General features: G+C 42.1%; 1 protein-coding gene and 1 long non-coding RNA gene across 11 annotated transcripts in view; one reads left to right on the top strand and one right to left on the bottom strand.

Moving 5' to 3' along the window:
- The window catches only part of RAPGEF4 (Rap guanine nucleotide exchange factor 4), a 348,490-nt gene extending 335,398 nt beyond the window's left edge, over window positions 1-13,092 (bottom strand). For 3 of the 9 annotated variants that reach the window (XR_007517849.1, XM_049887456.1, XM_049887457.1), the window contains exon 1: window positions 12,831-13,092. Coding sequence is in view for 8 of the 9 variants with exons in the window: in XM_049887456.1 (XP_049743413.1) it covers window positions 12,831-12,895 (65 nt within the window). In the remaining variant the exon portion in view is untranslated. The remainder of the gene's footprint in view (window positions 1-12,830) is intronic. The other 6 variants (XM_049887443.1, XM_049887445.1, XM_049887453.1 and 3 more) reach the window with 4 other exon arrangements.
- A 23-nt stretch (window positions 13,093-13,115) lies between these two features.
- Window positions 13,116-16,027, top strand: part of LOC126077798 (uncharacterized) — a 106,268-nt gene continuing 103,356 nt past the window's right edge. For both annotated transcript variants that reach the window (XR_007517851.1, XR_007517852.1), the window contains exons 1-2: window positions 13,116-13,296; window positions 14,653-14,729. This is a non-coding gene — a long non-coding RNA (uncharacterized LOC126077798). The remainder of the gene's footprint in view (window positions 13,297-14,652; window positions 14,730-16,027) is intronic.

Genomic DNA, 16,027 nt, shown 5'->3' with positions numbered 1-16,027 from the left:
GATCTGATATGATTATCCTATGTGTTGTAAATCCTAACTTTTATCATGTTACTGAGGCAGGATTAGAGGCAGTTATGTTAATGAGACAGGACTCAATCTACAGGATTAGGTTGTATCTTGAGTCAGTCTCTTTTGAGATATAAAAGAGAGAATCCAGCAGAGAGAAGAGGGACCTCACGTCACCAAGAAAGAAGCACCAGGAGTGCAGCATGTCCTTTGGACCCGGGGTCCCTGCACTGAGAAGCTCCTAAACCAGGGGAAGATTGATGACAAGGACTTTCCCCTAGAACTGACTGAGAGAGAAAGCCTTGCCCGGAAGCTGGTGCCCTGAATTCAGACTTCTATCCTCCTATTTCCTTTGGTTTCATAGCACTTATTATCACCTAATTGTTCCTGTTTTGCTCACCACTGTATTCCTTTCCACATGGAACATTATCTTGCACATAGTAGGTACTCAATAATAGTTTTTTGAAGACTGACTGAATGAATAAATAAATGTCTTCCCAACTAGCATTTAAATTCATGAGGGCAGAGGCCTCATCGATTTCATTCACTAACATATTCTCAGCAAAAGTGCGTGGCACATGATAAGCAGAGAGGAAAATCTCTGAATGAATAAATGAAGAATAGATTACTAAGATCAGATCTTTTTCCTAGAACACATTTGGATTGGGGAAGGGGAAGAGAGCATCAGGCAAGGAAAAGAAGGTAGGCAGAGGAGAGACAAAAAGGGTGGCAAGTGACACTAAAGATACAACTTTCTTATATCCCAAGTTTGTTTAAAGTTAAGACTAAACAAAGATTAAGAAAATGTCTAAGATTTAAGAACCCAACTTTTTCTATAGCATGTTCATTAAATAATCAGTGGCTAAAAAAGATAAGGTTGACAGAACCCAAACACCAGGCAAGATATAAATACCTTCATATGGGGTTTAAACAGAATTGAAACTTCAAATACGGTAGCAAGAACCAATTAATAAGTTGCAAATAGTGTCTGCTTCCCGTCAAGGATGTTCCCATCATTTGTTTTCAACGCATTATTAAGCCTTTTCTAAAGGCTTTCAAAAATATTTTCTCATTTAATTAAAAAAGAGAGAGGTTCTTGAATGGTTAACCAATTTGTAGGTAATAAGCCTATACAGCAAATCATCCTATCTAATAAAAAAAAAAAAAAATACTGGCAACACCAAATGGTACAGGTTCCTTGGTTTCCAAAGCTTCAATTAGAGGGGCCATGCTCTGTTGTATAATCTGTGGGCTCTTGACCACCATTTGTCTCTGTGTTAGAGTGGTACCAACATTACTCTTTGAGAACACATCCTTGTCCCACATCCTCAGGTGTGGACCATTATTAAGGCATACATCTTTGGCTGTCAAACCAGCCAGTGTGGCTGATTTTGAAATCGTATTACTCTTCAGCTAAACCAACAACGTAGAGTAGCAGCATTCCAGGTATCTACTGGGGGATAGATATATTACTTTAAAGTCGTCGCTACCCAAATATAATGATGATCAATAGCACAGCTGCACACACACAGACAAAATATATATATATTTATGGAGGATTTGGGAAACCCTGGTGGCATAGTGGTTAAGTGCTACGGCTGCTAACCAAGAGGTTGGCAGTTCAAATCCACCAGGCGCTCCTTGGAAACTCTATGGGGCAGTTCTACTCTGTCCTATAGGGTCACTATCAGTCGGAATTGACTCGACGGCAGTGGGTTGGGTTATGGAGGATTTATGGAGAAAGTAATCCAGCTATTCCTGAAATATCCTAAAATGTATTTATTCTTGGATTAAGTCAAACCGAGAGTTGTATATTACATTGGCTCCCTAGGACAAAAACTCTCCCTCATTGTTCCTTTTACATTATACTGTCAAGACACATTGAAAGAGTCCTATCAAATCCATTGCTGAATTCACTATAGGAACACTGCTGAGGATATTGTTCATCACATTACACATTATCTTCCCCATGAGGCTGAAAGGGCCAACAGGTTCTAGTACCAGCTTGCTTAGTAGTTCTTCTCTGGAGGAAAGTTTTAGTTTGTGAAAACGGAATAATGATGTAACTGTGCTTCCTTCTTTGTGCTGGCCATGAGGAATTACAGCTTTCAATGTTTTTATTAGAAAAGAAGAAAGGTTTAAAAGGATTTATCTAAGTTGCCACCTTAAGATGCCATAAAAAGAAGAGCAAGTTAAACCCAAAGAAAGTAGATAAATGTAAAAAAAATTAAGAGCAGATACCAATTTATTTCTCAAACACTAGAGAAAGTCAACCAAAATTTGACTCTTTAAAATACTACTAATAAAACAACTGTAAGTTACCACTGCACATCTATTACAATGACTCAAATCCAAAATACTGGCAACACCAAATGCTGGTGAGGATGTGGAGCAACAGAAGCTCTCATTCATTGCTGACGGGAATGCAAAATGGTACGGCCAGTTTGGAAGACGTTTTGGCAATTTCTTACAAAGGTAAACACAGACTTACCATATGATTCAGCCATCACACTCCTAGGTATTTACCAAAATGAATAAAAAGCTAATGTCCATACAGGAACCTGCATAGCAGCTTGTCTTAATTATCTAGTGCTGCTATAACAGAAATACCACAAGTGGGTGCCTTTAACAACCAGAAATTTATTGTCTCACAGTTCTGGAGGCTAGAAGTCTGAATTTAGAGCACCAGCTCCAGGGGAAATCTTTCGCTCTCTGTGGGCTCTGGAGGAAGGTCCTTGTCTCTTCAGCTTCTCCTTCCCAGTTCCTTGGAGATTTCTGTGTGTCTTGGCATCCATCTTACCCCATCTCTGTTTCTCTTGCTTGTTTGTTTAATCTCTTTTTATATCTCAAAAGAGAATGAGTCAATATACACCCTACGCTTAATCCTGCCTCATTAACATACCAAAGACATCTCATTCTCAAATGGAATTAGAATCACAGGCATGGAGGTTAGGATTCATAACATGCATTTTGGGGGAACATAATTCAATCCACAACACAGCTTTATTCATAACTGTCAAAAACTGCAAGCAACCAAGATGTCTTTCAATAGATGAATGAATAAACAAAATGTGGTAAACCCATACAGTAGGGTATTGTTCAGCAATAAAAGGGAATGACCTATCTATCAAACCACAGAAAAAAATGGCAGAACCTTAAATGCATACTGCTAAGTGAAAGAAGTCCATCTGAAAAGACCACATAATATATAATTCAAACTATATGGTATTCAGGAGACCCTGGTGAGGATATGACATTCTGGAAAAGGTAAAACCATAGAGATGGTAAAAAGATCAGTGGCTGTTAAGAGTTCAGAGGAGTGGGGGAGGGATGAATAGGTGGAGTCCAGGGTATTTTTAGGGCAGTTAAAATCTATATGATACTGTAATAGTGGACACATGGCATTGTGTGCTTGTCAAATCCCATAGAATACAAAGAGTACAACACAAAGAGTGAACCCTAATATAAAACTATGCACTTTGGTTAATAATAATTTACCAATATTGGTTCATCAATTGTAACAAATGTACCACACTAATGCAAAATGTAATAATACGGGAAACTGTCTGCAGGGTGCTACAGGGACGGGAGGGTATATGGGAACTCTATTTTCTGTGCAATTTTTCTGTAAATCAACAATTCCTCTAAAAATAAAGACTATTTTTTTTTTAACGATTAACAAAAATTGAGAAACTGCTAGAAAGACTGATCAAGAAAAAAAGAGAACAGATACAAATTACTAATACAAGAACGGAGGGGACATAACTACATATCCTCAGAACACTAAAATGATAATAACATAATACTACGAACACTCTATGCCAAGAAATTTGATAATTCAGATGAAATGGGAAAACTCCTTAAAACAACTGACTAAAAGTGACACAAGAAGAGATGAAAACCTGAATTATTAAAAAGATTGACTTTGTCATCCAAAAGCTTCTCATAAAGAAAACTCTAGGCCCAGATGGTACCTATAAAACATTTGAAATAATATCAGTATTACAAAAACACGTTCAAAAATATGGGAAAGGAGAAAAATAGAAGAAATGTTTCCTGATTCCTTTTATGAAATCAGCATAACCCTGATACTGACAAACACACTGCGAGGAAAGAAAATTACAGGCTAATAACCCTCACAAATATATATTAAAACATCCTTAATAAAATATTAGTAAACTGAATCAAATATATAAAGATACATCATGACAAAGTGGGATCTATCACAGTAAGGCAAACTAGGTTTAACGTTTGAAAATCAATGTAATTCACTATATTTATAGAATGAAAGGGAAGACAAAAATCTTATGATCATGTCATTGAAAAAAAGGAAACAGAGGTTCGAAAGGTTAATAACTTGGCCAACGTCACATAGCTAGTGGGTACAGGTGACAGGATTTGAATCTAGGTTGGCCTGACCCTAAAACAAAGCTAATTTGAAAATGTCATGTTTTTCAGGTTGGAAGTAGCAAATGATGAAGAGATTCAGATGATAAAGCCCTGAAATAATGCAAGAAAAAGCCAAGAAAAGAATCGGTGACTGGTTTTACGTAAAAAGGGAGGAATCCCAGGTAACGTCAAAGTTTTGAGAATGAGAGAATAACAGTGCTATCAATAAAACAGGAAAGTAAGGGGGAAAAGATAATGGGGAAGTGGGTTGAGATGGATGAATTCAGTTTTAGACAAGCTGAGTATTAATTAGGGATAGTTTTGAATGCAAATGAGAGAAAACCTGAAAAGAATGGTTTACACAAAGAATAGTCCTTTTCTTCTTCTTCACAAAGAAATCTGAAGGTAGGTGAATGTTGGCACAGGCTCAGCAGCTGAACAAAGTCAGACCTGGAGTTTGTTTCTCCTGACCTTTCCTTCTGGGACTACAAGATGGCTGCCACAGGCCCAGGCCTCAGTAGCCATTCCAGACAGGAAGAAGAGAGGAAAGAGCTGCCAAATACAGCTGTGTATTTCATCAGGAAAGCAAGAGATTTCCTAGAACGCACCAGTAGACTTCTGCTATGTCCCCTTGGCCAGACCTGTGTTATATGGCCACCTAGCTACAAAGAAGGCTGGGAAAATAAGTATTTTGTTTTTCCAGCTTCCACAGTATAAGAAGGTGAGGGAAAACAATGCCACTAAATGTTAATGGGAGATTCATGTAGGAATATCCAATAGAGAGACAAAAAATACGTCTGGTATAGAAGATAAACCAAGGACAACAGAGGTTAAGAATTCAGGTAGTAAAAGACAAGGAAATGGATGGGTGTTCCAAGAAAGAGCACATATGAAGAGAAGATAAGACAAGAGAAGGCACTTTTTTTCTTTTCATGCAAGAGACGCAAGCGGATGCACATGGATACAGCTGAGTAAACATGATACTGAAGCTTGTTCCGCCTCCACTCCAGCCGGTCGGATTGTTTTCTTTCAGATGTTGGCTTGGTCGTTCTCTCCCATCCTCCCTACTCAGTTATTTCCATCCTTTTTCTCTTTCTCAGTCTCTCAGCACTCCCCAGGCCCTTTCTCCTCAACTCTCCCTCATCTGTGAATTGAAGGTACTGGGGGAAAGACTTGCTTTTCACTGCCACTGTTCAGGATGCATGAAGATGGATTTAAATGTGACTAAAAAAAATTCTTGGAAGAAAGACCTAGTGATCTACTTCTGAAAAATCAGCCACTGAAAACCTGATGGAGCACAGTTCTACTCTGACACACATGGGGTCGCTCTGATTCTGAATCTACTGGATGGCAGCTGCTTAACTGGTTAAAGAAAACTTCGCTGCCTCAAGGGTGGGGAGGTGGTCCTGGAGAATAAGCAACTACTACAGAAAGGTCATAAAATCTTATAAAATCAGTGGAAATTAGAAATAAAAGGGACTTTCCAGTTCTACCCTCACTGGAGGAAACAAATCTGTTTGGGGCAATCCAAACAAAGACATGGAGGCTGTATCTGCTTTGCTGAACACTCCTTTTCCTCTGAAGTCTTCTCATGCTCCTAGGCTATGTTTGGAAACCCTGGTGTCCTAGTGGTTAAGAGCTACGGCTGCTAACCAAAAGGTCGGCACTTCAAATCCACCAGGCACTCTGAGACTGGGCTGCAGGGCTGAGGGTGTGGTGGACCAGGCACCCTTCTCTCAGGCCCACTGCCCCTTGGGCACACCCTTCACCCCACCACCCCACGTGCCTGGTCTGAGGGAGGTCAGCTCTGGCTGAACCTTTCCTTTTCTAAAATCCTGGACAAATTAGAGCCAGCATCACCGAATTTTAGCCTTGGTTCTATAGTTTGTGTTGTTCCCTAATATGGTTTCACATATAGCTGCCATGCCTGCCCATGTATTTGGGGCTACAATGAGATGTTCCCCAAGAAGTTACCAAGCATTAAGATAGCTTGCCAAGCATTAAACTTTCAAGCAATATATTGCTAAGATCACAAAAAGAGATACTTGACATTACGTGCCTCATAATGGAACTATATAGCTGTATGGAACTATGTAGCTGTATGGAACTATATAAATACTATGAAGTATTCTTGCAAAAAAAAAAAAAAACTAATCTAAATCCAATCAAGATTCTAGATCCAAATGCCAATTTACAAGAAATACAGGGGACAAAGGGACATGTTAAAAGACACCATGGGGTACAATTAAAAAAATTCAGACCGTAAAAAAAATACCAGTTTCTTCAACAAATAAATTACAAGGAAGGTAAAGAGAAATGTACAGTAGGGAGAACCTAGAGATTAAAAGATTTAAAGAGACGTATCAACTAAATATAATGTTATTTGGACCCTGATACAAACAAATAGCAAAAAAGAAAAGTTATAAGACAAACAGGGAAATTTGAACACCACCTGGATATTTTACATTACTAGGCAGCTATTGTCAAAACTTTTTTACATATGATAATGGCATTGTTTTCCTTATAAAGAGCCCTTATCTTTTAGAGATGGAGCCCTGGTGGCACAATGGTTAAGTCTTCGGCTGTTAACCAAAAGATCGGTAGTTCAAATCCACCAGCTAGCTGCTCCTTGGAAACTCTATGGGGCAAGTCTACTCTGTCCTACAGGGTTGCTATGAGCCAAACAGACTCAATGGCAATAGGGATGTTTTAGAGATATATACTGAAATGTTTACAGATGAAATAATGCTATGTCTGGGGTTTACTTCAAAATAATCCCCAGGGTGGCAGGGAGTGAATAGGGGTATAAATAAAACAAGACTGGTTATGAGCTAATGATTATTAGAGCTGGGAGGGTACAAAGGATTTATTATACCGCTCTCTCTTTTTGTATACTTAGAAATTTTCCATAACAAAAAAGGTGTTTTTTTAAAATAATAAATTAGAATTGAGCTATGCAATTTCATTTTTTAAAAAAGTATTCACATCACACAAGGAAACACAGAAGCAGCAGCCGAGGCAGATGTTGAGGGTGCCATCTGAGCCCTTTCCAAGGCAAAGGGAACCAGTAAGGACTTGCCTATGAGGTAGCGGCGGCCACTGGCCCCTGAGGAGGGGATACATCTGACCATCTCACTCTTAGCCATTAGCGCCTTCTACAGGCAGGGCACTGTGCTGAAGCTGGAGATAAAATGATGAATAAAATACAGGGACTCATGTCAAGTGATGGGAAAAGGGAAGTAAGTAGGCAATTACACTGGGGTCTGACTTGTGTTATTACAGTATTGAACAAAGTATGCTAGAAGAGCACACGTAATAGTCATCTAACTGGGAGGGGTGACAGCCAAGCTGTCCTCAATAGTTCCCAGAACTACCTTCTGATTATAATTCTATTCCTGGGCTCTGTCCCTCTAGGAAGAGAATATGCTCGCTTGCCAGAAGATGTAAGTGTCCTGACCTCCTTCCTTCTCTCTGTAAATGCATAAATGGACTTCTGTTAACAATTGGATTTCTCATACAGCTTGCCTAGAGAAGAAATGATTCGTTAGCCAAAAGATGTCAGTGTCCACTTCTCTGATGTTATAGATCTTATTGTCAAATTAATAAACTGTCATTCTAGTTTTTACAGTCTCTGAGAGTTTGATGCCCACATAGCTGTCCCTGGAAGCCATATATTAATTCTTGGTGTGCTTGACAAATCAGGACTCTGAGACTCTGAGGCCAATCCTGAACCCTGGAGGCTTCCTCAAGATGTCATCCCTTCGGATCTGCCTAGGAGACATCAGCCTGCCCCAGCAATACTCTTCTGACTCTGTGTGCTTCTTTGATCTTCTGTATTCCTCAAGGGCAGGACCATGACTGATGCTTCTTTGATATCTGAGTCATTCTCTCTATGTGTGCTACAAAGCATTTTGGTTTTTAACGAATTTGTTACTTGATTTCTTTCAACCACACAAATGTAGCTTACTTAACATCTATTTGGGGTAAGTCAGATGCAAAGAAATTGTCTAAGAGGTATTTAAAAAAAAAAAGAAAGAAAGATTAATATTTAAAGAATTCCTTTGCTGCTTTTGAAAGATCACAGCATTTTTTACATATATACCATGCTAACTTCATTTCCTACTTTGGCCTGTGATCTCTCAGGGTCCTCAACTAAGCCAATCATCTAAGGACCTCCCTACTAGCTATATTTCTAACTGAAGAAAAAGAAACCAGACATTGTAGAATTCTTCCTGGACGAAGGCAGTTTCTTTCATCTCAATGGTTTCAATGTCAACAACTTAGCTAGATTTCTTCACCTACACCAGAGGATAGCAAACTTTTTCTGTAAAGGTTCAGACAGTAAATAGTTTAGGCTTTGGGGGCCATACAGTCTCTTGTAGCTACTCAACTCTCCCATGCAGCACAAAGCAGCCATAGACAATATGTAAACAAATGAGTGTGACTCTGTTCCAATAAAACTTTATTGATAGACAACTAAATTTGAATTTCATATACATTTCGTGGCCCACAAAATATTATTCTTCTTTTATTTCCAACCATTTAGAAATGTGAAAACCACTGTTAGCTCATAGAGCATGCAAAAACAGGTGGCAGGCCCCATATGGCCCCCGGGCCATAGTTTGCCAACTCCTGCTCCATAGTAGTGATACCAGCAAGGATTCACTATACATCTGTGAATATATGTGGCCCCTTCAAGTACTCCTTTACTAACTATGAGAACTATGGTCCTATAAGTAAACATGGTTCTTAAATTCCCAGGTGATACACTTAAAACCTTACGGGAAAAATATTTTCACCAAAATTAAACAATGGACAGGACACTAAAAAAAAAAGTGGCATTTAACTATCTTAAATTCCAAATGGTGTTCACTATGTAATTCATCCTTGTTATCACCCCTAAGCAGGATAAGCTGTAAGATCAATGAAAGTAGTAAGCTTGTTTCGCTTTAACAACATGTCTGTTGATACTTTTTTCAATGTCTGGATGTCCACCCAAATGGTCAATGTCTTCCTGATTTTAAGATTAGTATGTGTAGAATCTTATCTCCTAGGTTCCACCATAACCCCAGGGCTGGATACTTGATACATAAAATGCTTTGGATAACCTTTCTTTAATCTAATCCACATATCTACATATTGTTCAGCTCCCTCCTCCACATACAGGTTGGTGCAGCATCGTCCTGTCCATGATAAGTTTGCTAGGCACACCTACTGTTCACGCCGAAGGCATTACTTTCCTTGTTTTGTTTTTGTTTCTTTGCTTCAATTTTCATTGCAAACTCCTTTATTCCTGCGGGCTTTCCACTTTAACTTCCCTTGTTATTTCCAACAAGGGTGCTAGGCGGTGCAGATGGTTTGTGCTTGTCAACGAGCCAAATGGTGGGCAGTTCAAACTCACCCAGCAGCACTGCAGAAGAAAGGCCTGGTGATCTGTTTCTGTAAAGATTACAACCACAAAAAAACCTGCAGAGCTCAGTTCTATTCTGTAGCACATGGGGTTGCCATGAATTGGAATCAATTCCATGGCAACTTGTTTGGGTTTTTTGTTTTGTTTTGTTTCCAACACCTGGGCTCCTCTTTTTCTAGCTGCCCATAACAACTGGCATTTGCAAAATGCATATATTTGAACTAAATTTCCCAGCTGTGGAAGAGGTTCCAGCAGCAAATCCCCAAATAGTATAAAGGAGTTCATTGTACTATTGCCTCCATTTTTGTATATGCTTCAAATTTTCTATAATAAAAAGCTTTATAAAAATAGGCCATACACTTCTATAATTCTAGATTTGGTTACAAGAGGTATTTGTGGTTGGAAAGAAATTAGCATATTTATATACCACACCTTTGAGTTTTTACACAAGTTGCTCCCTCTGCCTGGCATGCCCTTCCTAGCTCTGTGCCTGGTGATATTTCCTTCATCTTCCCAGGTCTAGGCAGGAACCTATGGGAAATGCCCTGGCAGAGCCTATGACTCCTCCTTTCCTTTCCCAAAGCACTTTATACATCTCCGTTAAAGCACTTACATATTGCATTGTGGTTAGTTGTTTATGTAGCCGCCTCATTCCCTGCCCTCCATCCCACAGGCTAATAAGCAACTCCGGTGTACAAACGCTTTTCCTCATTTTTGTTGCATCCCCCAACACCCAGCACAGTGCTCGGAATAGCGAATCATGATTGCGTTTCTCAGAAACACAGAGGGCAGTGTCTGCACCAGAGTGGCTTCTGGGGACTTACCCAGCCACTTCCACAACACCCTCAAACTCCCCCTCTCCTAAAAAATAAACAATCTAAGTAAAAATTCAACACCAAAACAAGTCCCCCAAGGCCCTCTTACAATGAGATTGCCACTCCTAAACTGTTCTTCATAGGAATTCCAGCATCAACACTACGAAAAATGCAAGCTTCCCTTAACACCACAAAATAAAATACTTAACAAGGCATCTCACAGTTTTCAAAGTACCTTTGCCCTGTCTTTTTGTTGTTGTTGTTGTTGTGTTTTAATCCACTCATCCCTGGGAGCTAAGGCAGACAGTCCTAGACTTGTTTTTCAAACACTCAAGGAAGTAGAAGTGACATGTCCAAGATCGGAGCCGGTGACAGCTCTGGGCCTAAAACCTTTAGTTACTGGTCTGTCGCTCTCCTGCATCCCACTAATGTGAGGCTCCGTGTTTACGGTGGGATTTTTTTCCCCTGGTAGACTTTGTTCCCCATTATAAATGGTGGCATTAGATTGTGGCACCATGTTCTAAATATCCATTTCAAACAAAGTCATTTGGGCAAATAAATACACATTGTATTTAACAGACAAATATACCCGTCTTGTGTTAGTATTGCTGTATGATTTTGCCTTAAGTTCTTATTGACTAAAAAAGGCTTCCAAATGAATTACCAACAGTTCAAAAATGCCATGCCATGCATTTCTGCAAATAGAAATACGTAATTATCTAAAAAAATTCACTCAAGAGAAAGCACTACTCCTTATAGTTTAAGTGCAAGAGCTTGATTTGCTCTTCTCTTGTAATTCATCTTCCCTAAACTATTAAATTTAGATTACTTATCACATTAGCAGACTCTTCAATGTGCTTTTAGTTCCTCTATCTAATTCCATATGATTTAACCATCACTTCAATTCTCTGACTATTTATTGCATGCAACTCTTCTAATATTAGTACATATCATTTTAGACATAAATAGGACACTGTCTGCCAAAAAAATCTTGCTAGTGTGTGGTAATTAAAGTCAAGATTATTTCTCACATATATTAAGTTATTCAAATGAGCCACATTTAGCTCTCCTCAAATTAATTTTTTTAACAAAGGCCTATAATAGTAGAGTATGCAGCTCATGTCACTTAAGATTTTCAAATTTGATCTGGTTATGAATCTGCTAATTGTAAAAATTTCAATATGGCAGAGCGCAATATTTCACACAAGTGCAAAGAGAGATGACATGCAGATAGCTGCAGGATGTGAATCACTGCCCTTTTTTGCATGCAACTCCGAAATCCAGAGGCAGCTCACTCTGCAAGATTTCTTGCTCCGTTCTTAAAAGTTCAGATGCATCACCTTTTAATCAGGGTAAAAAAAAAAAAAATTATAATTACTAACATACCGTGTAATGTTTACTGCTAAACCTACAATCTGGCCAAACAGAATATTAGGCTGTCAGAGCCCAAAAACAATTGCAGTCCGCTGTTACACACAGCACCCTTCTTACAGGGCTGTCGTCTAGAGTTGGAATGGTTTATGGTTTTAATTGTTTTAGAAAAAGGGTCTTTTCCCGAGAAGACGGTATTGAGACGAAAGCAGCCTCCCGCGTGACCTTCCTAGCACAGACCTTGAGCCACTGACTGCGGGGGCAGAGAGTTGTGATTTTCAGCAAGGGACTTGACAGCTCTACTGGGTCCCTCACACTTTGCTTTCGGGAACAAAAAAAAGAATGTTACTCTGCACCTGCCTCTTCTCCTAAATTATATTTACCCCTAATTAAATCACGTTTACCCCTAATGGTCTGAATAGCCGGAAAAAGATATGACTCTATTCTTCTGTTCCGTGATCCCAAGAGAAAATAAACCCCCATCCAAAAGCGGAGGCTGGAGTCAGGGGTGGGCGGGGGGCGAGGAGAATGGGAAGAAGAGGGCGGGAGGATTGCAAAGGACGGTGCTCTCTCCCCCCACTGCGCTGCCTTTTCTCCACCACGTGTAACAATCTCAAGCAGGTGGCACCCCAGGAGAGGCTGGGGTCTGTGTCCTTCTGCATCCCGGACAAGGACTCTCAGCCCCTTCCCCAGGCCGGGGGCCCTCGCCACCCCGAGCCCCAGCCACGCTGCGCCCCGGTATCCAGCTGCGGCACCAGCGGCCGAACCCACGGGCGGGTTTGGGGCAAGGGCAGCGCCGCAGAGCCCCGGACCCCAGCTGGGGACCCTTCCCGAGATACCTTTTATCCAGGCAGGCGATCCACTCGGTTGAGGAGGAAGAATGGGCAGCGTGCGCAGCGACCATGTTGGGCAGCGGTGCGCGGTGTCCCCGGCAGCGGCGACCTCCCGCGCTCCCTCTGCCTCAGCCTGCACCTAGCAGGGGGTGCGGACTCCACTCCTCCCTGCCTGCCCTGCTGCGAGCGCGGCGGCGACGGACCCGCCCTCCCAGCGGGCTCCCGCGACCTGCGGGGCAGGGGGACTGGCGAGGGAGGGGACACGAGGGGCGGGACGCGGGGCGGGGAGGCCCGAGCCGCCCGCCCGCCGCTGTCGGGCTGCAGTGCGGCGCCCGCGGTGAGGAGGCCCGCGGTCCCGCCCGCCTGGGGGGCGGGTGCCAACCCCGGGTGCGGCCACCTGCTACAGGTGGCCACTGCGTCCCCAGGAGACCTGGGCCCCGCCGCTCATCTTGGGGCCTCTGAAGCGGAGAAGGTGGGAGGGCGCCACGGGTTTGTGTATGGTGTATGGAGATGGGGGGTGTTGTCAGTGTCTATATATTTTTCATACAGCAAATGCCACTAAAATGGCTGCTGCCTCTCCGTTTCCCTAGGAACCCACTAGTCTTCCTCAGCAGCTGACAAAACTTGCTGGCGGTTTCTTGCTCACCTTTGAAATGGGGTGAAGGATAGGGGTATTGAGACTTGGGGGATGGGAATACTCACAGTGGTCTCTGAGTGTGGAATCCAAGGGACAATTTATCCTAAAGGGTGAGGAAGAGCTGAAGAAGCATTGCACGAATGGTTTGAGACAGAGAGGGGAGGTCAGTGGGCCAGAGGTGCCTGGATAGAAAAAGGTGACCAGTGGTTACTGAGGGAATCAAAAACGGAAGTCACTGGCCGTGAACCTTGGACCTGCTTGGACTTCCAACTGCATGATGGAAAGAAATGCAGTGAAGAATGGGGAGGAGTTGGGTTACAGCAAAACTGAGGTTTAGGAATTTGGGACCAAAATCCCGAGGCACTTGGGTGAACTTGGATAGTTGGCTCCAGACACCATTCTTTCCATGGCTGGAGTGTTGAATGGATTGTCATAAGGGCCTGTGTATTGCAGGTGTTTATAGCAAATGTGATGCCTAGAAGTTGTTCGGTTACACTCTGCCAGAAATCAAAATAGTCCCTCACAGTTATTTAGCAATTTAGGGACAAGTTAAATCTTTTGAATGAGTGTTCAAGTGGTGCAAACGGTTAAGCACCAGCCAGAAAGGTTGTAGGTTCAAACTCACCCAGAGGTCCCTCGGAAGCCAGGTGTGGTAATCTGCTTACTAAAGGTCACAGCCTTGAAAATCCTATGGATCAGTTCTCCATGAGTCAGATCGACTCCACCAACAACAAACAGGCACCGTTTGGGTATTTGTGGCATGAGTTTGGGGACAGACAATGGGGAAAAAGGCATAGCACTGTTTTCCTCGCTTTGGTGTTTTGTTTGTTTTCTGCTACCCACTCCTCACTCCCCTGATCAGAGGAGGTTCCAGGAGACTGGGGAGAATGAAACATAAAGTGCGTTCTGGGATACTTCTATCCTTATACAACTATGGTCCTGTTAAAGCCCTCCTAAGGATGTGTGTTTTGGGAGGATGTGCTAGAAAACCCTGGTGGTGTAGCAGTTAAGTGCTACGGCTGCTAACCAAAGGGTTGCAGTTTGAATCTGCCAGGTGCTCCTTGGAAACTTTATGGAGCAGTTCTACCCCGTCCTGCAGGGTCGCTATCAGTCGGAATTGACTCAAGGGCACTGGGTTTGGTTTTTTTTTTTGTATTTTTAAGGATGTACTGTCTCCCCTCTGCTCCACAGCCAGGATCTGGTTTCAGACTGCTCGTGTCCTGCCAGCCCAGATGACCTTCATCCTGCTCATTTCTAGCATTTGTAAGGTAAATCACATTTAAAATATTATACTATAAACAGATTAGCAAAGGTATTTATGTTGTTGCTTTTTTAGAAGACAAGTATGAAGGATGTAATGAGTTTTATGTATTTATTAAATTTTATTTATCAAGGCATTAAAGAGAGCTACTGATAATACTTCAGGATCACCAAATGCTTTCTCAAAATGCCTTTACTCAGAGAATGTTTAGCGGTAAGGAGCTAGTGGAGAGATAAACTGCACATGCACATCACCTGTCATTACACAGAGCCTCAGGGTTGCCATGATTTTCAGCCATGGTGTTGCCTTTGTGTGCTGTCGAGTCAATTCCAACTTATAGCGACCCTTTGGGACAGAGTAGAACTGCCCCATAGGGTGTCCTAGGCTGTAATCTTTACGGGAGCAGGCCACCAGGTCTTTTCTCCAAAGGAGCTCTAGGGGGTTCAAACTGCAGACCTTTAGGTTAGCAGCCAAGTGCTTAATCACTGAGCCACGCTCCCCAGGCCCACATGGCTCCCACCATGCTGCCTGGTGGCGGGGGGGAAGCATGTTGCACAGGGCACACTCAGGCCTCTGCCTTGCACAGGCAAATGTTACAGCTCTTTGGTAGCTAGCAAACCTCCTGCACTGAGGCACCCAGTTCTCTCTCCATGGGGCCAGCCCACCATCTCTCTGTCTTCAGTGTTACAGCTCTCTCTTCTGGGGTCTAGGTGGTTCTAGGTGGTTCTTGGCACTGGGACTCTGGGGTTCAAAGGACACACTCTGCTCCAGACTCTTCTTCATGGTAATGAGGTCCCCCTAAACCTCTATGGAATTGGCCCTTATATAAGCCTGGCAAGATTACAAAACCAACCAGTCCCCTAGCTGGGCTGTAAGGGACACAATCCCATTAGGAAAATTTTCACACCACTATTTGCATAGTAAATCAACCAATCCCTTACAAGATTGTGACCCAACCAATCATTTTGTGGGAGTTACAAGACCATGGCTAGAAAAGCCACATAAAAGTGATTTGTTCCACTGCACTAACAACGTAGTACATCTTCTCTCTGTTGCCCAAGAAGCCCAAGAAGATTTTCAGGCTGGAGTCAGGCATCAGTCCCCTGTGCACAAACTATAGGTAACTGTTCCTTGAGGGACATATTGAAGCCCTCCCTTCACTGCCATTGGAGGTATCATATCACTGGTCTCACCAAAGAAATAGTCTTCACAAAATCTTCCCTCAGTTTCCACTTCCTAGACACTTTCATTTCCTTCTTTAGAGAAAGAGTTTAAGACTCATGAAACTGGTCTTTGGTATTTTGA

This window comes from Elephas maximus, chromosome 6 (assembly GCF_024166365.1).
Source record: "Elephas maximus indicus isolate mEleMax1 chromosome 6, mEleMax1 primary haplotype, whole genome shotgun sequence".
Classification (NCBI taxonomy): domain Eukaryota; kingdom Metazoa; phylum Chordata; class Mammalia; order Proboscidea; family Elephantidae; genus Elephas; species Elephas maximus.
Note: the sequence above shows the minus strand (reverse complement) of the source record. Positions and strands in the feature narration are given on the sequence as shown.